The sequence below is a fragment of the Myotis myotis genome, unplaced genomic scaffold, assembly GCF_014108235.1.
Source record: "Myotis myotis isolate mMyoMyo1 unplaced genomic scaffold, mMyoMyo1.p scaffold_m19_p_1, whole genome shotgun sequence".
Classification (NCBI taxonomy): Eukaryota; Metazoa; Chordata; class Mammalia; order Chiroptera; family Vespertilionidae; genus Myotis; species Myotis myotis.
Window position 1 is genome coordinate 183,052,629 of NW_023416313.1, and position 22,696 is coordinate 183,075,324.

At 38.5% G+C, this 22,696-nt stretch overlaps 1 protein-coding gene across 3 annotated transcripts in view; it reads left to right on the forward strand.

Moving 5' to 3' along the window:
- PIAS1 (protein inhibitor of activated STAT 1) overlaps window positions 1–20,622 on the forward strand; it is a 128,884-nt gene extending 108,262 nt beyond the window's left edge. For 2 of the 3 annotated variants that reach the window (XM_036305782.1, XM_036305791.1), the window contains 6 exons: window positions 5,193–5,353; window positions 7,024–7,154; window positions 8,046–8,226; window positions 13,501–13,643; window positions 15,650–15,687; window positions 16,677–16,970. In XM_036305782.1, the coding sequence (XP_036161675.1) occupies window positions 5,193–5,353; window positions 7,024–7,154; window positions 8,046–8,226; window positions 13,501–13,643; window positions 15,650–15,687; window positions 16,677–16,970 (948 nt within the window). Of the gene's footprint in view, window positions 1–5,192; window positions 5,354–7,023; window positions 7,155–8,045; window positions 8,227–13,500; window positions 13,644–15,649; window positions 15,688–16,676 lie in introns of all 3 variants that reach the window. The other variant, XM_036305775.1, reaches the window with a different exon arrangement.
- Window positions 20,623–22,696: the final 2,074 nt, after the last annotated feature.

Below are 22,696 nucleotides of genomic sequence, written 5' to 3' on the forward strand. Positions count from 1 at the left end.
GCAGCACTTAAGATGGTGTGGTACTGACATAAAGATAGATAATGTAGACCATTGGAACAAAATACAGAGTCTAGAAACAAACTCTTGCATTTATGTACAAACAACTGAACAAGGGTACCAGGACTATACAGCGAGGAAAAGTTCGTCTACATAATAAATGGTGTTAGGAAAACTGTGTTCACATGCAAAGTAATGAATTTGAACCCTTAATTTGCAATATATACAAAAATTAATGAATGGATTACAGACCTACAACGTAAGACATTAAACAAACTCCTAGAAGAAAACATAGGGGTAAAGCTTCAATTGAATTTAGCAATGATAACTTGGCTACAACACCAAAGCACAGGCAACAAAAGCAAAAATAGACAAATAGGACTACACCAAACTTAACAATTTTCTGCATGTCAAAGGAAATAACTGGAAGAAGTCTTGTTTTTCTGTAGTATCATTTTAAAAGTGTTTCCAGTTGTACCTTAGCCGGTTTTGCTCAGTGGTTAGAGTGTTGGCCTGCTGAACAAAGAGTCTGGGGTTAGGCATGTACCTTGGTTGCAGGCTCCTCCTCAGCCCGGACCCTGGTCAGGGCACATGCAGGAGGCAACCAATCGAAGTGTTTCTCTCACATTGATGTTTCTGTCTTTTCCTTCTTTCTTCCACTCTCCCTAAAAATCAATGGAAAAATATCCTCAGGGGAGGATTAACATGAATACATACATAAATGTGTTTACAGTTGTGCTAATATATATGACATCATTTAACATGTAGATGAAGCATTTATTCATATAAACACTACAGTATAAATCTTGACATTTTTATTTATAGGACTAGTTTTGAACTTTATAAATCAGATGATCTTTGCTCTATTATTAGAAAATGTTAATCACATTTTGCTCCTTGAACCTATTTAGTGGGCCAGCTTTTAATTTTTCTTTCCATATTCCCCAGCTCCTCCATTTTTAGTTTCAACAATTTTTACCAGTTCATTTTAAATTGACACCTGCTTTCAAAATTCAGGTTATAGAAAAAACTATATGTAAAGCATAATTATAATAATTTTATGGATTTCTATATAGCTAAGGGGACAATCCCTTTACAATTATTCTGATATGGAAAGGCAGTATATTTTAGATATGTTTTTATCCTAAAAAGTAAAGCTTAGTAATTACAACTCATCTATATATCAAATTTATAGAATAATAAAAGAGATTTGTTCCCTTTGAAATATGTAAATATGATATCTGACAGTGCATTTGAATTGTCCTTGTTGTGATATACACAGCTCAAAATAAATGAGTTTCTGTTTATGTGCTATTTAGCTAAAGGCAATGAAAATAATTGAAAATGTTTTTGTTCTTTGGGAATTTTTTCATTCTGATTTATTAAAAATAGAGCTGGAAAAATGTTTGAGAGCTTGCTTTGTAGATACTCCTCAGACCTATAAATGCAAATACAGTGACTTGCCATTGATAGAAGAAAAATAAATAAGCCCCTTGGAAATTTATTTATGAAATATTTATGATGATGAAGGAAAAGTTGTGAAATTATTCTTTTTATGAGTAAAATACATATTTTATTGGCTTTTTAGGCTCCTTTTGATATAAATTGGTTTAAACATACTTAGCTTGGGTATTTTCTCTTGCACCTTCATCAGTTAGTTACTAATATAGCACGATCATGTTATAATAAGATTAGTGGCATTAGAAAACTCACTTGGGAGTTATTTTTCTAAGTGTTTATTTGCAAATGATGCAGCTATCCACCACAGCCTATAAAGCAGCGGTTCTCAACCTGTGGGTCGCGACCCCTTTGGCGGTCAAACGTCCCTTTCACAGGGGTCACCTAAGACCATCTTGCATATCAGATATTTACATTATGATTCATAACAGTAGCAACATTACAGTTATGAAGTAGCAACGAAAATAATTTTATGGTTGGGTCACAACATGAGGAACTGTATTTAAAGGGCCAGCAGGTTGAGAACCACTGCTATAAAGGGAAAGGGGGAATTTGTAATTAGAAGATGAAGATATTCAAATCTCAGTTTCTGTCTGATACCAGGTTAAAGAAATCAGTATCCATTTGTAGATAAGTGTGGAATTTAGTGATTGTTTTTAAAAATCAGGAACATGAAGAGGATTAGCAAACTTGTGATTCTTTAAAGCAAGGCATTTGTGTGTCCGCTAATAAACAAGACATTTGAAAGGGAACTTTTCCTTTCCTGTACCTATTTATAAATGTTCTTCCTGTGCTGTTCATGTAGCAGTGTTCCTTCTGTAGGGTAAACTTGTCAGTGTGGCTGCTCTCTGATCAAAAAGATGAACTAATAGCTGGGGATTATAGGAATGAAGGTATGTGAGATGAAGACCTTATCATCTTACCCATTGTCTTCATAAACTACCAGAAGTAGCCTACTAGTTAGGCAGTATATGAACTTGTTTACTGTTATTGTATTTATCTAGGATTCTTAGTCTCTGATTTTTCTTCTTATTATTAAGACAGTAACAAAAATACTCAGTAGGAATTTCCACTTCATGGGTGATTTAAGGTCTGCTTTAGGATGTAAAAAATTTAGCACCACCAACCAGATTGTTATTTGGAAATTGTCCCTGAACTAATGAAACATCTTGGCTCATGAATAGATGCTTTTTCTTTTATTAGTGCTAGTTTGTTCTTTTTGCTTTTTAATAAGTGCTTATGTAAATCAAAGCATAAATATTGAATAGAATTATAGAAAGGGAGTAATGAACTTGTTAATACTGTATGAGCACAGAATAGAAGAAGGAGCACAGAATAGAAGAAGCAAATATGTTCCTGTACTTCAGTATTGGGTGACATATTCTGAGTACTTAACCATGTTTCAGGAACTGTGCAATAAACAATTTAAACCCCAGAATCTTATAATATAGGTGCTGTTTTTATCCCTATTTTACAAAACAGGCTCAGAGAGACTCAGTAACATCCAGGATTCACAAACAAGTAGTGAGGCCAGGAGTCAAACCTAGGTCCCTAACTCCAGACTCCTACTCGGGGCTGCCTCGGGAGTGCTGCATATAGCCTGCGCACACTGCATGAATGGTGCCTCCTAAGACTCCCCACTTGCACAGCTGAACCAGACCACCTTCCTGCTGTATAGCAGGCACATTTCCAAGTGCCAAGGATAAGGAGATTAAGCCAATGTGCTTCTAGTACAGCCGTGGGCAAACTACGGCCCGCAAGCCGGATCCGGCCCGTTTGAAATGAATAAAACTAAAAAAAAAATAAAGACCGTACCCTTTTATGTAATGATGTTTACTTTGAATTTATATTAGTTCACACAAACACTCCATCCATGCTTTTGTTCCGGCCCTCCGGTCCAGTTTAAGAACCCATTGTGGCCCTCGAGTCAAAAAGTTTGCCCACCCCTGTTAGTAGAAGGGGACACCCACATAATGAATAGTATGATCATATGCAGGGTAGAGTTGGAAGCAAAGACAAGAGAGCTATCAGTTTTCTCTGGGTCCCTCCTGTTCATACTTCTCATACTATAAACTGGCATTACTTCCTTCTCATAAGTTTATAGCACATCTGTGTCCTTTTTTTATTCTTCATCACTACATCCTGTTGAAGTAAGGAGGAAACGGTGTTACTTTAGAGATAGAAAAAGAAGCCCAGAAAGGGTAGGGCCTTTCCTAGAGGCACAGTAAATCATTGGTACCAGAAAAATAATTTAGGGCCCCAAATGACAGTAAATTTCCTTAGTAGACTAGGAAATTGCACATTTCCCTGAAATTATTCTAAGCCAAGAATCTTTTCCTCCTTTTTTCCCTCATTTAATTCATGATCTTTTCCAAGCTTTTATATTTTCTAAGGTTGCAAATGTGTAGAAAATCTTTTTCTGGTGTTCAGGAAATAACGTGATTATTGAAAATAGATAATTTCTATACTGAAGGCATACCTCAGAGATACTGCGTGTTCAGTTCTAAACCACCACAGTATAGCGAGTCGTAATCTATTTCCAGTGGAGGGTCTTGTCTTCAATTTGTGAAAAAAACGCACATCTGTGAAACACTATAAAGCAAGGTGCACTAAAATGAGGTATGCCCAGATATGGCAGTGTAGCTTCTGTGGACCCCACAATGGAAATGCAGTGCACTGTACAGGGTGTTCTTCAGGGAAAGGGCGTGGTGATAGGCAGCTCCCTGTGGGAAGATCCATGGATGGCTTCTCTGCCTTAGGCCACAGCTAACAGCTCAGGGACCAGATGAAGCAGATTTTATTGTACATAGGACAGACTCAGCCTGTGTCAGGTTAAGCAACATTTGCAGGGCAGGAAGATAAAGTCTCATAACATGCTGGAGGTGCTAGAAATCCAGGGGTGTTTGCTGAATTGCTTGTGATGGTGCCCAGTGAGGAAGGGCATACAAAGTGCGCACACACTTGCCTTCCTTCTCAGAGTAGTCATTTGGCATTAAGTCAAACATTGTGGGGAATGTTTGTCATTCATTTCATTTTGACCTGGGTACTACTCTCATTCAGGTGTCAGGTTGATAGTAATATCATTGTATCTGTATACTGCAATATTTAATAAGACATTCTTTTTTCCTTTCCCAAATTGCTAGTAAAAATGGTTCTAATTGTTTTGGATCAGGGATTATTTTAAGAATTTAGTGGAAGCACTCTCTCCGGGAAAATGCACATACTTTAAAATTTTTACATATTTATTTGTTTGATTGATTTCAGAGAGGGAGAGAGAGAAACATCAGTGTTGAGAGAGGATCATCGGTGGGCTGCCTCCTGCAGGCCACCTACTCAGCATTGAGGCCGCAACCTGGGGATTTGAACCATGACCTCCTGGTTCATAGGTCGACACTCAACCACTGAGCCACGCAGACCAGGCCAAAATTTTACATATTTCAAGGAGTTCATGTCCCTTCCTCCCCGCAAAAGCCTATCTGTGAGCTGTGGAGTGAGGGTAAATAACCTTTGCTGTAGACTTTCCATAGCCACTGTGTTTAATATCTAAAGAAATTCTGTAATTTTTTATAGTTGTTTTACAGAAAATGTATTTAATGTTCTTCCATATTGACGAAAAGTAAACACAGAATGCTTTAAATCAGAACACATATATACATTGTGCATCGGGAAATATATATCAAAACTTAAATTTTGAATAATAGTTGTCTAATATTTACTTTTGTCTCCCTCTTTTAAAGCTTGGTAAAATGCGGCTGACAATTCCATGTCGGGCCCTTACCTGTTCTCATCTGCAGTGTTTTGATGCAACTCTTTATATTCAAATGAATGAGAAAAAGCCAACCTGGGTTTGTCCTGTCTGTGATAAAAAGGCTCCGTATGAGCACCTTATTATTGATGGGTATGTCACTTTAAAGTTTTTCCTTGTAATGACGTTATCTGGGTTTGTTATTATCAGGTCAGGTTTTCTGAGTTACATATTTTTAGGACTTTTATGATTCTACAAATAATATTTTTCAAACCAAATAATATTATGAACATTTTCTCTTTTTAACTTGATGTCCTCATTTGGAAAATGCATGCTTTACTGTCAGTGCCTCCTGACTTTACCATTTAAGCACCAATAGTTCCAAGCAGGGTTATGCTTACACCTTTTCCTAACGTGAATCCATCTATCCCTAGACATGCAGACCATGTTAGAGAGAAAGTAAGAGAATTGTGAAACTGGCTAACGTAAGCTTACCAGAAACTGGGCTTTTTAGAAGTGAGCCTGTTTTTGGAGATTTTCTCATGCCTGCCCCTGCTGTAAGGGCTCCTAAACCAATCCACATACTGAATGAGTAGCAGCTTACTTTGTTTTTTTTTATTTTCTCTGAAATACTTGTGTTTGTCTTTCTTCTCCACCTATAGCATCATGACAATCTATATTTTTAACACTCATGTTTTATCTACCCTACCAAACATCTTGGAATGTTCCGCTAAATTTTCCCCTATTCTCTAGCTTCCCCCCCACACTCCCCCGTTTTGCCACTGAACAAAAAGAAACTGAAAAAAAGAATCTTCTTGATATTTCCTGTACTCTCTAACAAAACACTCACGGCAACTTATCTGTAGTATTTGAGAAAACATAGAGTCTGAAGGTGTAACATGAGAAATGGAATACATTTAGCAATGCAAGGGTATCCCAGAGCTTGAAAGATGTTAGACCAGTCAATAGGGGGAAAGTAAACATGTAATTTAATGTTTTATGTTTAATTTTTCATAGATAACAATGATCACTAATAAATCTCAATTGAATAATAATATTTTACCAATTGTATATTATATTGCTTTAGATCTCCCATCAATTGAGATTTCTTTGTTATTCTAAAAGTCATGTATGCATACATATATATATACACCCATACACTTAATGAAGAATTTAAAAAGATAGGAAAATTAAAATGCTTTTGTAGTGTGTTATTTTCACAATTGTGATTGCACAGTATTAATATTTTTATCCGATTTCATTTAACATTATAACTTAAGAATTTGACCATTAGTTTTACACATTTTTGCAAGTCTCATTTTTTAATATCTCCATGATATTTATCAGGAGGCTTAACATTCAATACATGTCTTGTATTTATTGCTTCAGTTAATCAAACAAGATATGCTTACTAGAGGCAATTTGGACTATGTAAAAAAGGTATGAAGAAATATACAGTGTCACACTCAGAGATAAGTGCTATTTCTGTACCATGTACACACAGAATTTTATTTAAGTGTAAGGTTTTCTTTTCTTGGCCTCTTCCTACTTTCTGTGAACATTTTCCCATACTAACAAATGTTTAGAAATCTCTTTTTTCATGGTTACGTAATGTTTCCTTGCATAAAGGTACCATAATATAAATAACTACTTTCTATTTAACTCTAGATTTTGAGAACAAGTATAACTTATCTGGTCCATTTTCTTCTTTCTCATTTATACTTGTACAAAACATGAAGGATCTGAATGTTTTTTTAACAGTAATAATTCTAATCTATCTTCATTTAAAATGTGATATTCAAAAGACAAATTGTGTTTTATAGCTTGTTTATGGAAATCCTAAAGTACTGTACAGATTGTGATGAAATACAGTTTAAGGAAGATGGCTCTTGGGCACCTATGAGATCAAAAAAGGAAGTACAAGAAGTTTCTTCCTCTTACAATGGAGTTGATGGTGAGTGATTTTTTTTAAAGGTGGGCAATCTTCCTGCTCTTAAAATACTCAAATTTTATAAAAACCACTCAGCTCAATAACTTTTTTTAAAAATATATTTTATTGATTTTTTACAGAGAGGAAGGGAGAGGGATAGAGAGCTAGAAACATCGATGAGAGAGAAACATCGATCAGCTGCTTCCTGCACACTCCCCACTGGGGATGTTCCCGCAACCAAGGTACATGCCCTTGACCGGAATCGAACCTGGGACCCTTGAGTCCACAGGCAGATGCTCTATCCACTGAGCCAAACCGGTTAGGGCTCAATAAACTCTTATTAAATTATTAATTAAATGTTCAAAAGTAGTAAAGCTCCTTTTAAACTCACTTTTGCCAGCTTTTAAAATGTTGTGATATAAGATTTCAAAGGTTTCAATAAGTCTTTATAAAATCATGCTTTTGAAATGGTATCCTTTTAAATTTTTAGCAGATTGGTACAGATTTGTGAACATTCTTTTATTTGCTTTTTTTTCTTTTCCTGGCTTTCAGTATGTTTTTGCTGGAGAGAGGCTATATGACTTTTTAAAAATGTTACTTAAGTATTTCAGGTACTGTACAGATAAACACACGTAATACATAGGCTTTGCGCTCAAGCTGCTTTTATTCTGAAATGGACATACATTTTGATTGTCTTGATTCAGAATTATTTTTCAAAAAATATTTTTTAGCAGCCAACACTAAATAGTAGTTTTAAACTTAGGCAAACAGAACCACTTTTGGTTTTCTACTCTCTGACCCCAGCAATATTGTAAGTCTAAACTATAACTGATAAATTAACTCATGAGCACACTCATGAGAAAAAAGAGGTGTCATAAGTCTTTTTTGCCTTGTGTTTTAATCATTCCCAAACAGGATGCTTGAGCTCCACACTAGAGCATCAGGTGACTTCTCACCACCAGTCCTCAAATAAAAATAAGAAAGTAGAGGTGATTGACCTCACCATAGACAGTTCTTCCGATGAAGAGGAGGAAGAGCCACCTGCCAAGAGGGCCTGTCCTTCCTTATCTCCCACATCACCATTAAATAATAAAAGGTAAGTGCTGAGACCTTAAAATAAGATTCGTCATGAAAATTAATTTTTCAAGTAGGATCTTCCAAATAAAATGATTATGCATGATTATAAGACTTAATTAGCAATCAAATAATAAGTTGAATTTTTTTCCCTAGTGTGTGATATTCTTGAGGGGTTTAGATAATACATTAAATTAGATACAGAATTCATCAAACCAAAATATGGTTTTAGTACAGTGGTTCTCAAATTTTGGTGTACATCAGAATCACTCAGAGGGCTTATTAAAACATACATTGCTTCCCTACCCATCACTGTCTGATTTAGGAGTAAGGACTGAGAAATTTTATTTTTCTAAGAACTTCCCAAGTGGTCCAGTGCTCATAGGATTTAGAACATTTACTCAATTTGGGAAGCATATGCTGTAAAATTAACCCTAAGTAGGATGTTTCAAGTAGAAAACAGAGGAAAACCAGATAAATACTTTCAACCTGCCTCAGTGTGTAAGGCTGGCAATGAAAGAAGTCTAACTTACTTTGCAGTACACTTAATGCTTTCTTTTTAAAAAATATATTTGTAAAAAAAAAGGAATTCTTACATTTGCAACAGCATTGATGGAACTGGAGAGCATTATGCTAAGCGAAATAAACCAGAGAAAGATAAATATCACATGATCTCACTCATTTGTGGAATATAATGAACAACATAAACTGATGAACAAAAACAGACAGAGAAGCATTGATCAGACCATCAAACCTGAGAGGGAAGGTAGGGAGGGTGGGGGTAAGGAGGAGAGATCAACCAAAGAACTTGTATGCATGCATATAAGCCTAACCAATGGACACAGACACCAGGGGGGGTGAGGGCATGAGTGGGGGGGGTGGGGGAGCAATGGGAGGATAAGGACACATATGTAATACCTTAATCAATAAAGAAAAGAAAAAGAAAAGAAAAATATGTTTGTTTTGGTTTCAGAGAGGAAGGGAGAGGGAGACAGACATAGAAACATCCGTGATAGAGAATCATTGATTGGCTGCCTCTTGTATGCCCCACACTGGGTATCGAGCCCACAACCAACCCGGGCATGTGCCCTGCCCGGGAATCGAACCATGACCGCCTGGTTCATAGGTTGATGCTCAACCACTGAGCCACGCCAGGCAGGCTATTGCTTTCTGTTTTGCAGACTCATTTCCCATTAAGTCTCATCCTATATAATAAAAGTGTAATATGTAAATTGACCGAACAGTGGAACGACCAGGGGGTGGGGCTGGTGAGCAGGTGGCACCAGCAGGCAGAGGGAGGGGATGGTGGTCAGGAGGTGGCAGCGACCAGCAGCAGCAAAGGGGTGATGGGCTGAGGGGCAGGGCCAGCTCCTTGCCAGCCGGTGCCATCCCCTGATCAGTCTGCCCAGTCGCCTTCCACAGAGGGAGGCCAGACTGCAGCTTAGGCCCGCTCCCCATGTCTAAACCATTAGACATCTCCTGAGGGCTCCCAGACTGTGAGAGGGTGCAGGCGGACTGAGGGACCGGCCCTCCCCCCCCCCCCCCCCAACCCCGCCACCCCAAGTGCATGAATTTTTGGGCATTGGGCCTCTACTATCAATAATAATGTACCTTGGTTATGCTTCAGTTCAGTTCATGAAACACTGTTATCTATTTTATATAAGGTATTCCATGCTAAGTAAATATGGGTGATAATAAAATGGGTATGTACAGTCTTATTAGCCTTGAAGGGTTCAGCACATTGTAGAAGATGATAAAACAAGATAACACTAGTTGTACTCTTAAACAGACTGTTAGTCTCCTAGACACAGTGGGGATTCTCAGCAAAAAGACATGCTTTGCTGTGAAGCACAATAGTAGCCCACTAAAGATTAGAAATAGATGTGCCTCTTTTTAGGTATATATTGGAATTACACAGCCTGTTGTAACTGAATAAGAGCTGTTTTAAAAATCTCCTTCCAATAAATGGTAGTGCCTGGAGAAAGAATGTAAGTGAAAGAAAGAAAGTCCACAGAAGGCATTGTTACAGATTTCAGGGTTCAGGAAAGAAAGTCAACACCAGGCCAAGACCAGGAGGCATTTTTTTTGCTTGGAGTCAAATTACTTTTAGGTTTGCTATTATTTGATGAGATAAAACGATATTTTATTTTAATATATTTACTAGAGGCCCAGTGCACGAATTCGTGCACAGGTGGGGTCCAGCCAGCCTGGCCCCAATCGGGGCGGAGCAGGGTTGGACCTGTCGGGAGGAGGAGACCGAAGTGGGACGTTGGCTGGCCTGCCTGCCCCATCAGGGCCCGATCAGGGCCAGGCCGGCTGGGGGGAGGGGTCGTGGGCAACTGGCTGGAAGGCGCCGCCCCCAAATGGGGTGGGGGGGCATCGGGGAGTCAGTGGCCGGGGGAGGGGCCATGGGAGGTTGACCAGCCAGCCTCACCCCTGATTGGTGTGGTGAAGGCCAATCAGGGGAGGGCCCGCGGGAGGTTGGCTGCTGGCCCCACCCCCACCCCCATCGAGCTGGTTTGCTGGCCCCAGTGGGCGTCATAGCGACCGGCATTCCGGTAGCTGGCTTTTTATGAATATAGATAATTACTTGAAAGATTAAGTTGCAACAGTAAATGCATAATCGTCATAAATGTAGCTCTTCACTTGTTAGAGGACTTTGACTATTTCAGGAATCTTGGTGTGTAAACAAACATAACACAGGACGGTATTTCCACTCTAGAGTAGCTTATCTCAGCATACAGACAGAAATAAAAACAATTAAAAGCATTATTCTAAACAAAATGAATATATAAACACTAATTCTACTTCAAATTCTACTTTATGAACATTTTACCTCCGATTATATGTAAACTGTAATAATTTTACTGCCTGAATATACATTTTTCCCTTAAAGGAAACTTTTTTGAGTGCTTAGAAATGTAATGTTTCTTCTTTGGATGTTTATGTTGCTGTTCCTCCAAAAATAGCTTTGTTTATTATATTTGGAAAATTACATTAGGTGCATTAACTACTTCCTGAGCTTCCCAATGCATAACTGAACCCAGGCATAGTATTTGCAAATGCCAGATCTTTCTCTGTATTCAGATAAAACAAGCAACTTGGGAGTTTATGACATTCTGAGAAGAATAGTGCCATGTTCAATACTAGTGGCCATTTTATAATAACGACTAGCCAAAAAATAGAAGCCTAAAGGCAGCATATTGCGTTTGTTATTGTGTGCTGTAAAGGAGGAAATGCGTTTCAGAATGTTATCACAAAATTGAAAGAGAAGGAGCCAGGCAGGAATTAGAAAGAGGAAAAGAGATCAGTAAATGTAGAAGTCTTCAGCCACTGAGTGTTTAGTATTCATCCAGAAATTTCCCTTGCTGTTTGGTATACCAAGATGTTTTCAAAGACTAGCATTTTAATAGCCTTCTTCTCTCTTGTAATCCCTTGGGCATTGTCAGAGGAGACAGCTAATGGAAAATGCTAGTTTTTATAGATGTAAGAGCTTTAATTGTTTCCATTAGATGAAACATTTTTATGAAGTGGATGAGAGTGTATTTTATGCTTCGTATCCCATTCATAAAATGTGGTAGATGGTCATAACTGGAGCTCCATTCCTGGAAATCCAACCTTGGCATTTTTTTAAAAAATACATTTTTATTGATTTCAGAGAGGAAGGGAGAGACAGAGAGATAGAAACATCAGTGATGAGAGAGAATCATCGATTGTCTGCCTCCTGCACGCCCCTCACTGGGGATTGAGCCCGCAACCCAGCCATGTGCCCTTGACCAAAATTGAACCCGGGACCCTTCAGTTTGCAGGCCAATGCTCTATCCACTAAGTCAAACCAGCTAGGGCCAACCTTGGCATCTTTTTAAATATTCTATACCAGGGGTGGGCAAACTTTTTGACTCGAGGGCCACAATGGGTTCCAGTTTAAGAACTGGACCAGAGGGCCGGAACAAAAGCATGGATGGAGTGTTTGTGTGAACTAATATAAATTCAAAGTAAACATCATTACATAAAAGGGTACGGTCTTTTTTTTTTTTTATTCATTTCAAACGCGCCGTAGTTTGCCCACGGCTGTTCTATACCATTGAAATTGCATCTCCACAATAAAAACCACCAATTTCTAAATGCTAAAAAAAAAAAAATTGCATCTCCACACCCCACACACTTTACATGAAGTTTTAAAAGCAAAAGATAGACTCTTTATGCCTTCTTTTTTCTTTTATTTTCTATAATTTATATACATACCTATTAGCCTCCTAATGGTTGGGATACCATATGATTCTTGTGTTTGCACTTAGGACTATTAGAATTATTTTCTTTTTAAAATCATTTCAATTCTTTTTCCTTTCTTTCCTCCTCCTTTTTGCTTCTTGCCTAATTTTTGGTAACGAAACATTATTTCACTACTCAGCTACTTAAATATTTCACTCTATTCCAGAATCCCACTTTTTGTGTTGTTGTGTTTTTTTTCCCCCCAGTTATACCATTCTCCCTTTAAAAACTCCACACCTGTTCATTATGGAGCATCTCTTCTCCTTGTCTTGCTGTCTTTGTTCATTCAGCAGGCCTTTTATGCGAACAGTGTGCTGGTGACTGTGCCAGGCAATGGATATACCAAGATAAACAGTACCTAGTTTTTATTTTCATAAAGCTTACAAGTCGTGGGGCCAGCTGTTCACTTCACTGCTCAGATTGCTACATTCCCCCAGTCTTGTCTATATGTGTTTTCTTTGCAAGGATTTACTTATGCTTTTTACTAGCCGACATTCCAGTGCTTATTTTTAAAAGATTTCAGAATTTTGTCCACTATAGATACACTTCACACATATCCCATTGAAGTAGCTCAGCCATGCCTTCCCCCTGCGTTCTGAAAGTATAGATGACGGTGATCCTAAGACAGCATATGATTTATGAATATTAGATACCATTGCATCCATCCATTTCTCCCAATAGCCTCTACAACTATTAAGTATACAGATCATTTTCTAATAAAGTCAGCCCTCTGTATCAGCAAGTTCTGCATCAACAGTCTACAGTTGGTTGAAATTCATGGATGTAGAACATGCTAATAGGGAGGGCCAACTAAACAACTTGTGCATCCAATCTGTGAGGGTTCCTAGAACTTAATCCTTTGTGGGTATCAAGGAACAACTGTGATTATAATAGTCTAAATTATATCTCCCTTGTTTTTATTTTTAGCACAAAAGTTAGGACTCATGAGATGCAACCCCTTTGTTTGTTAAACTTAAAAGTTGATATGACTCATGAAAATTGTGTAAACCTTTTTTTCTTCTAGTATATTAAGTCTTCCACATCAAGCATCTCCAGTGTCCCGAACCCCAAGCCTCCCTGCTGTAGACACAAGCTATATTAACCCATCTCTCATCCAAGACTACAGGCATTCTTTCCACATGACACCCATGCCTTATGACTTACAAGGTGAGTCACCGATTGTTCTGTATTGTCACAGCATTATGGATGACTTTGATTTATATAGTCTTCTTCTGGGTGAATCTGAGGAAGAATTGAAAGATTGGGAAAACGGGATTGGGCCTATGGAACTGGTCATAAATAAATACAAATCCAGTTTCTTGTTTGTACTTTCATCAATAGCCAGTGTTTTACTACCAGTGATAACACTAATGCAATGATCTCTAGGTTATGTGGACTTCAAAGTAGTCTACAAGTTGTTTTGGGGTGATTTCTTATATGCTGATTTGAATTTTGATACTTAGAATATTATTTTTTGTTCCCTGAATCCAGTTATGAGGCAAGAGGCATTGTAGGTAACTATTTTGTATTATCTTTTAACAATGCAGAATTGAAATATTACAAGATTTTAATTTTTGTTCCAGTAAAACTGATTCTTCTTTCTTTATTTTTTTAATTAATCCTCACCCGAGGCTATTTTTCCATTGATTTTTAAGAGAGAGTGGAAGGGAGGAGGAGAGACACATCGATGTGAGAGAGAGACATCGATTGGTTGCCTCCTGCACACACCCCAACCAGGGCCAGGGATCAAGCCTGCAACCGAGGTACATGCCCTTGACTGGATCGACCCCAGGGCCGTTCAGTCCTTAGGCCAATGCTCTATCCCTGAGAAGAATCAGAGCTGATTCTTCTTTTTTAAAGTAGTTTGAAATGTCATTATACCTGTTTGTATAATGTATTTTGAGTTAATAATCCTTACACTACCAAAAAGAATTATTAAGTTCTCATATATCTTTATAATTTAATAACTTGTATATTATCCATATAATCTAAGGACATTTTTCTTTTTTATTACAAAAAGACATATAGGCTCATTGGAGAAAATTTACCACAAAATGCAAAGTGGAAGTTTCCCTCCACACTTTCCCAGCAGAAATCTCAGGCCACTGGCAAGGATTCTTGGGAGCTGAGGTAGTTGATTGGCTTCTTAGTAACTGTAATGAAAAAAACCTATTTCAGCTCCATCCAGTAGAACTTCCTGCAATGAGGAAAATGTTGTGGTCTACCAGCTAATATAGTAGCTACTAGCCACATGGTTATAGAGCATTTGGAATGCTAGTGTGACTGAAGAACTGAATTTTTTGTTTTATTTAATAGTAGTAAATTAAAATAGCCATATCATGTTATTAGCTGCTACTCTGTTGGACATTGCAGCCCTATTTTTCACTTAGCCCACTGCAGGTCTTCATGTTGTAATCCTTTCTAGTGTAGTCAGCAGGTGGGTCCCTACTGACTACACTGTCATATTTGTATCTGTCTTTGCTTGCACTTTTCCCCAAGTCAGATGTCATACAAGGCATCTTACTCACAGTGGTTTACTTGCTCTTCTTTGCATTACACACTGGGCAATAGAGACAAGAATGCATATTGCAGCGGGTGGCCTTGCGATGACTCCCTGGCAGCCAGGGATCAGAGCTGGTCCTCTGTAGTAGCTACCACCCCAGAGTTTCCCCTCAGGCCAGTGGAGACTGAGTCAGAGTCTGTTGCAGATAGTGACAAGTGAGCAACCTTAAGAAAGAAAGAAAATGTGTGCTACAACTTGCTTAACTTTTTTAACGTCAAACTTTATCATTCACAAAAATGAGGGCAACAGTAATTACATATCTCATGAGGTGCTTGTGAGGAGTAAATTAGAGTAGCTTGAAAAGTTACCAAAGAGGAGTCGATGAGAACATTTGGTGAAAAGTGCTATGTCAGTTCAGGACTAGGTGTGACAGGGCAGCAGTGGTCCAAGTCCCACAAGTGGAGTCACAGGGAGGGCAAATAATTCCTAAATTGGACTTCAGGCTTAGTAATCTAGAGAAGGGAGGGATGTAAAACATTTAGCTCAACTCTTCATGTTTAAATGAAATTCTAAATAAATTAGAATTAGCATTTAATACTTGTGTTTATTTTTGGGCATTTGGGAGACATTTTTTCCCAAAAAATTAAAATAATCTTTTTTTCTCTCACAGGATTAGATTTATTTCCTTTCTTATCAGGAGACAGTCAGGTATGTAATATGGGGGGAAAAATGCTATGTTTTAATATTGAAAAGTGTAATATGTAGCCAAGAGAAAGAAAATAAATTTCCTTAGAAAATTTAGGGTCGTCATACCTGTTACTGTATTGTTAAGGTTTTAATTAAGAATTTAAATCAGAACCCATTGTCAGCTGTGCCTGAGCCTGAATACATAGAAAGGACAGCCTCTATTTGTTGGTTTCCAGTTCTATTTTAGAAAGAAACGGGAGTGAATCGTATTGATTGATACATTTTTTTTAATCCTCACCCGAGGACATGTGTATTGATTTGAGAGAGAGAAGAAGGTGGGGAGAGAGAGGGAAACAGCAATGTGACAGAGAAACATTGATTGTTTGACTCCTGTACATGCCTAGAGCGGGCACCAGACCCACAACCAAGGTATGAGCCCTGACCGAGAATTGAACCGGTAACCTTTTGGTGTACAGGACGACGCTCCAGCCATTTGAGCCACCCAGCCTGGGCTTTACTGATAAGTTCTTGGCCAAATATCTCCATAAGAGAAATAGAGTAGACTCTCTTCTGCTACTTCTGGGCATGTGCCAGTTTGGAAATATAATTTTGAAAATTGCTTTCAATACAAATTAAAACAAAAACAATTTTTTTTCTGTTTCAGATACAAAAATGTCTCAGGATCAATGATCTGATCATTTCATAAGGCCATTTGATTTTACAAAATGTTTTGTGGGGTTTTGTTTTTGTTTTTGTTTTTGTTTTTTTTGTCTAAAGTTTTACATATGTCTCCTTTTTCCCCAATTGACCCCTCCCCTTCCTCACCATTTCCACCCCGGGCAAGCCCCCCCCCCCCCCGCCCCAGTGTGATTTTGCAAAATGTTTTCATAAATACTTCAAAAAAACAGATCTTCAGAATATATTAAAGTTAAGACTTTGTTCTGCTGAAGGAAGCTTATGAATTTATAAGTATAATTAACATTTGTTTTGTCTTTTTTTCCCCTCCCTAGCATTATAACACGTCTCTCCTGGCCGCTGCAGCAGCAGCAGTTTCGGATGATCAAGACCTCTTACACTCTTCTCGGTTTTTTCCGTATACCTCCTCCCAGATGTTTCTTGATCATTTGAGTGCAGGAGGCAGTACTTCTCTGCCAACCACCAATGGAAGCAGTAGTGGCAGTAACAGCAGCCTCGTGTCCTCCAACAGCCTGAGGGAGAGCCATAGCCACACAGTCACAAACAGGAGCAGCACGGACACAGCGTCCATCTTTGGCATCATACCAGACATTATTTCATTGGACTGATTTCCTTGCCCCTGCTGCTCTCATCCCCACCCCAGATTAAGTGAACTTGGCAGAAAGAAGAGAACTTTGTGCTATGTTTTACCTAATTCTGTTTAGAAAAGTACACAAGCGTGTGTTTTTTTTCCTTTTTTTAGGGAAAAAAATTAAAAGAAATGTACAGAGAACAAAACTATATTTTCAGTTTTACTTTTGTATATAAATCTAAGACTGCCTGTCTGATATAACACTTGTAAAAATAAACCAAAAAAAGGAAAGAAAAGGAAAAAAAGAAAAAAATAACAAGTACCCACAAAACACCTTCAGTTCAATTTTCTGGATTCTGAAGATTTTTTTTTTTTTCTTCACCATTTGTCCTATGGTTTTGGTGTTATTTTACTTCAATGGCATTATTTTATTTGCAATAACGAAAGGAATTGCATGTATGAAGTTTTAAATTGTGGGCTTTTCTTTGTTGTGGGGAGGGAGCTGGGGGCATAGTTTTAATTTCCATTTTCTAAAAATGACAGACTTGAGTTTTGTTTGTGTGTGCACATTTTATCCAGCCTTAAATTATAAATCTCATCTGTCCCACTGCATTCCCTGTGTATTTTCAGGACTAGCTCATGGGGGTGTGTGTCCAGTGTGTGTGTCTGCATTTTTCTGTCATTACTGTCCCTTCTCTTCCCGAGTTTGCATTCAGTTGATAATCAGTTGCCTGCTTCTTTCAAAGTGCTTTGAAGTTTTTGAACTCACGTAGGAGCATCTTTATTGACTATTCCAATTGCATGTTCTCCATCACAGATTCTCCCTTATCTGCTAGATACCCCTGAGAATATGTTTTTAGAGATTGGAGAAAAGCTGCCTGGGTAAGGAGTAGGCTTAGCAGACCTGTGAATAATACGCCGTAGTCTAGCTCTTTATTCTAAATTTGGATCACCAGTATTAGGCACTTAAACAAAGTCTGTGAATACCTACCTTTTTAGCCACAGGGTAACAAGACTTCTTGTAAGATCTTCATACCAAAGTAGGAAGTAAAAATAACTTAGAAAGCCCTGTTGGGTGTCTTGTGCAGCTGACAGAGATAAGGTTGCATCACCTCCCCCCAGAAAAAGAAGAAAGTCAATTATCCTAAAAGTATATTCTCTTCAGACAATACAATGCGCCATACGTGTCAATCTGTAGAAACCTGCTATCTGATCAACAGCTGAAATTCAAAATGGACTTGATTCTTAGTCATTTTATTCTCTGGTTCTGAGTATACTTATTTTCTTAGCTATCTTGTTTGTTTTATTTTCCACTTTTAAAAGACAAACATGACATAGGAAAGTCAGGTATGTGTTTTTGTTTTTAGAATTCATGGATCAGTCTGATCTATTCTTAATGCAACATGTAAATATTGAAAACTGTTTTCAGATGAGTGAGAGTTGGGGGAAAGGAAAAGTTCTACTTGTGTTCCGACATCCTCGTCAGAGAAGGTTATAACGTTTTCCAGGTAATAACTGCTATTATTGGGAAAGGTTTTTTAGCTGATTGAGAGGTTTAGCAGGTTAAACAGAAAAGATCAAGAAGGGGCATCACAATGACCAGTTTTCCAAACTGGGTTTTGTATCACAACTGTTACTGTTCTCAGAGTTGATGGACTGACCACCTTTGTGTATAACACTGTTGTTTTAAACCTTGCAGTGGTATCAAAATGACCTCCTGTAACCCAGGTAGACTTCAAGATGGCTGTTATCTTTGGTTGTATGATAAAATTATGGCTCACATGACTGTGGCATCTAAAAATAATATGTTCCTTACAGCATCTCTCTGCCACTAAATTGTTGACTTGAATTTTGAAAAACAAGTTGATGTTGATATGTATATGTGTGTGTGTATATATGTATTTATAGACAAGTGTGTGTGAGTGACAAATATAGTCTTCCCCAAGGCATGTGTATTCCACACATACATGGCTGAGTTAGTCACTAAACAATTTGCAATAAAAAAAATTTTATTGTTGGCTAAAGCAGGAAGTAGTTAAGTTTTAAAATGAATCTGGTGTTATGGTGAGTAAATACTTTAAGAACTCTCATTATCATATTAACTTAGGCTAATATCTACGAGTATCATAATTGGTCTAAATTCAGATTGGGGTACAAATTACTTAAATTATGGGGAGTTGCTTTTTATTTCACATTGCAATAGGGGACATTTCTTATTAATTCAACTACATAAGAAAATAGTTTTCTACGTTTTTGTTTTCTTTTTCTGTCATTGGTGTTAGTGGTCTCAAAATTCTGATCAATAACTTTGTGTATGATGCTGAATTACAAACTCTTTGAATGATCCAGTTGGAAACCATCCCTTGGCTTTCTTCAGCCAGTTTTAGAGAGGGTTGGCTTCCCCTTAGTGTCCTGCATTTAACCAACCCACGGGAAGAGTGGGTGATAGGGAGAAGTAAATGTCTGTCTAGTTAGTGGCTTTGGTCATGTCTCCACAGGAGAAACCATTCATTGTCTCTCTATTTTAGTTCATTCTACTCTAAAGAGTTTGTTCCCTTCAGTTGCTGACTTTTCAAAATGTTGGTATTAGTAGTAGCTTTTACTCTGTTGGTCTCATGGCCAAGATTAGATTTTCATGATCGGTAGTAATTATTAGTAGAGTCATGCACTGCATCTTCTAAGTTTGTTTTTTTAAAGCATATAGTCATTTCACCTCTTTATTCCTTAGCCCACTCACTCCTCCACACATGGAGAATTAGTGATTCTCAGAATCCTTAGGCACGTTGTCACCATCTCCCTTGCCTTGGTCTTTCATAATAGGTGTGCATATGTTTGTGTTTCTGTATAGTAGTATTGTATGTGTGTGTATCACACATATTTGGTAAAATAGCTGTTTGACTAGCAGGGTTGAAGTGGCTTTTTAGTTATTTTGTGGGCATTATTGGACACTTTTTAAAGCAATCTGAAGTTTAACCATGCCACACTTGGTTGACTAATTTATTTTGAACATTAAGTTTTTCTATATTAATTTAGACATTATCACAATTCTGTATCATTAGCAACTTAGGAAAGATTCACTCAAGCTTCTGAAAAATGGGATACCTTGGCAGATTTTCCTTTGAGTCAAATGTTAGAAGCTGAATGAAAATATATCCCAATTTTAATTTCTAATTATTAAACATCATTTTTAAACAATTCCAGTTGTTAGTACATAAAACACTTCAAGATCTTCAGGACTTTAGAGCACATTTGAAGTTATTTTAGTAAGAGTTTTGTTTTATCAGTACATGTTAAATTTTGTTTTATAATTAAAAATAAACCAACACAAAACCACAAAGCTTAGATTTCAGCAAGAGGGAGGGAGAATAGCTGGTGGTCCCAGAGTGTGCTGCTGTTAATTGTTTAATTAACAAAGGGGAAATGTATATAAACATATAAAAGTTATCATAAATTCCATAAACTTAAATCTGTGATTCATTGCCTTAAGACTTTCTCTCTTAGAATTTCCATACCGCATGCCAAACCAGTAAAATGGCTTTTAAAAATGTATAGTAAACCAATGTCAGTTTGTATAAAAGTACCAAGTGAAGATATTTATTACATGCATTGGAAAAAAATTGTTTACCTATTGAATGTTACCTGTTTATGTAGAGCTCTTTAGATGTAATAAAAGAAAAGCCTTCAGTTAATTTGTCTTCTGTAAAATACACTGCTGGGTGTGCAAAGGGACATCTCTAAGAGAAAGGCCATATGCTTTGTGCTTCCAAAGCACCTTTCATCCAGAGATTTCAAAGCATGACGAGTAATTCCTTTGCAACATGCTTTGAGGTAAGTAATGAATGTACAGTCATCATTCCCCTTATTGAAATATGGTTGGCTTTGTAATGAACCGCAGCATCTGTTTAGTTTTAAACCTGTTTAATAATCTGCGATTTGAGAGCTAAGAGCACTGTTGCCTTTTTTGTAGAGAATACTAGGTGCTAGATAAACCAACTGAAATTCCAGGGATGAGCATAAAGCCTGGACATGGGGTGGTGTAAAAACTGTTTCTGGGATAGAGGTTTAGGTAGAGGCCTCACAGGACTTTAGGACCCAGCCACTGAATGCCCTTAATTAGGGGCACTGGGTCAGTGGAGATGAGCCCAGGTTCTAAGGAGCATTCCACACCACTTAGTGTGTTTCAGGGAAGCTATACTTCAGAGGTTCCTGTTAGGCAAATCAGATTAAAAGTTACTTTAAAGCCATACTTGGGCCCTGGCTGGGTGGCTCAGTTGATGGAAGTGTCATCCTGTACATCAAAAGGTTGTGGGTCCAAATTCTGGTCAGGGCACATACCAGGGTGCCTACGTTGAGGTTTGGATCCCTGGTCAAGGGTGTGTAGGGGAGGCAACTGATTGATGTTTCTCTTTAAATTAAAAAACACATACTGGGGCCATTTCGTTTATCAGACAAAAAGGCTTTAAGGTGAAGTACCCTCATTTATAGCCCAGAACCTTCTTGCCCTGTCCCATCTAAATCAAAGGTGTCTAACGCCCGATCCTTGGTATCCCGGATTGGCTGTGCAGGATTTGCTTCTTAACATCTGTGATGAGTTCAAGGGAGATGTGGGCTGAGACCCCTGATCCTTGGCTGAAAGCGAAATAAAGCAGTTCTCTATGGCATGCCAGCACCTACCCAGCCCTCGGGGACTTACCACGATGGTAATGAAGTTCCTGCACCTGGGCCTCATCCGGCTCTGGGAGCAGTGCTACCGAGTCTCTTTTTATATTCTTAAAGGAGGCTGCCAGATCATACAACCTGAAACCCCCAAAACCTGGCTCTGCTCCTACAGTGTGAACCTACGCTCCCAGCTAGATAATCACTTCACCTACTTGGGTGTCTGGGCCATTGATTGCCTGCCCTCCACAGAGCCCTTCGCTACAGCTTCTAGGAATGTCTACTCATTGGCAGTCACTGTTGTGAGGTCATTGCACTAAAACTGACTGGGCCCCTGCCGTTTCCCTGGCGGCTGGCCCTTGTGTTTGTGTCTTGAATAGCCTCCTAAAAGACGTATCTCCCTCGGTTTGGTTTCCTTTTGCTTTAGCCACTAAGCACCATTAGACACAGACACAGCCCAGAGAGCCCAATTTTGATACAAGGACGAAAATCTCTGTACTTAGAACTCTGCCCCTCCACCCCCCAACATGCCAGTGTGTGACTCCAACCCTTTTTAGGGCAGGGCTGACACTACCAATGGATCCACAGATTTGGTGAGCACACACACAGCACCAGCCGGCACCTCCTGGCTACAAAACAGCTACTTACCCGGCAGGACCAGTACCCCTACTACTGTTTCCCAGGGCTCTTGCTGTGTCATGGCCGCGGCCTGCTCATCCCCTATTACTCTCCATTAGTCATGGGAAATGGCTAGAAGCCATGAGCAGTTTGACCCACTTGAGCAGATCCACCCCATTCTCGTGAAGCTCTCTGATCACAGGCTGGGGGAGCTGGGCATCTGACAGGAGCATCAGAAAGGGCTTTCCACCATAGCTGGTTTGGCTCGGTGGAAAGCGTCAGCCCATGAACTGAAGGGTCCTGGGTTCGATTCCGGTCAAGGGCACATACCCAGGTTGTGAACTGGATCCCCAGTAGGGGGCATGCGGGAGATAGCCAATCAATGATTCTCATCATTGATGTTTCTATCTCCCTCTCCCTTCCTCTCTGAAATCAATAAAAATATATTTTTAAAAAAGAAACATCTTCAGCACATATATTTAAAAGAAA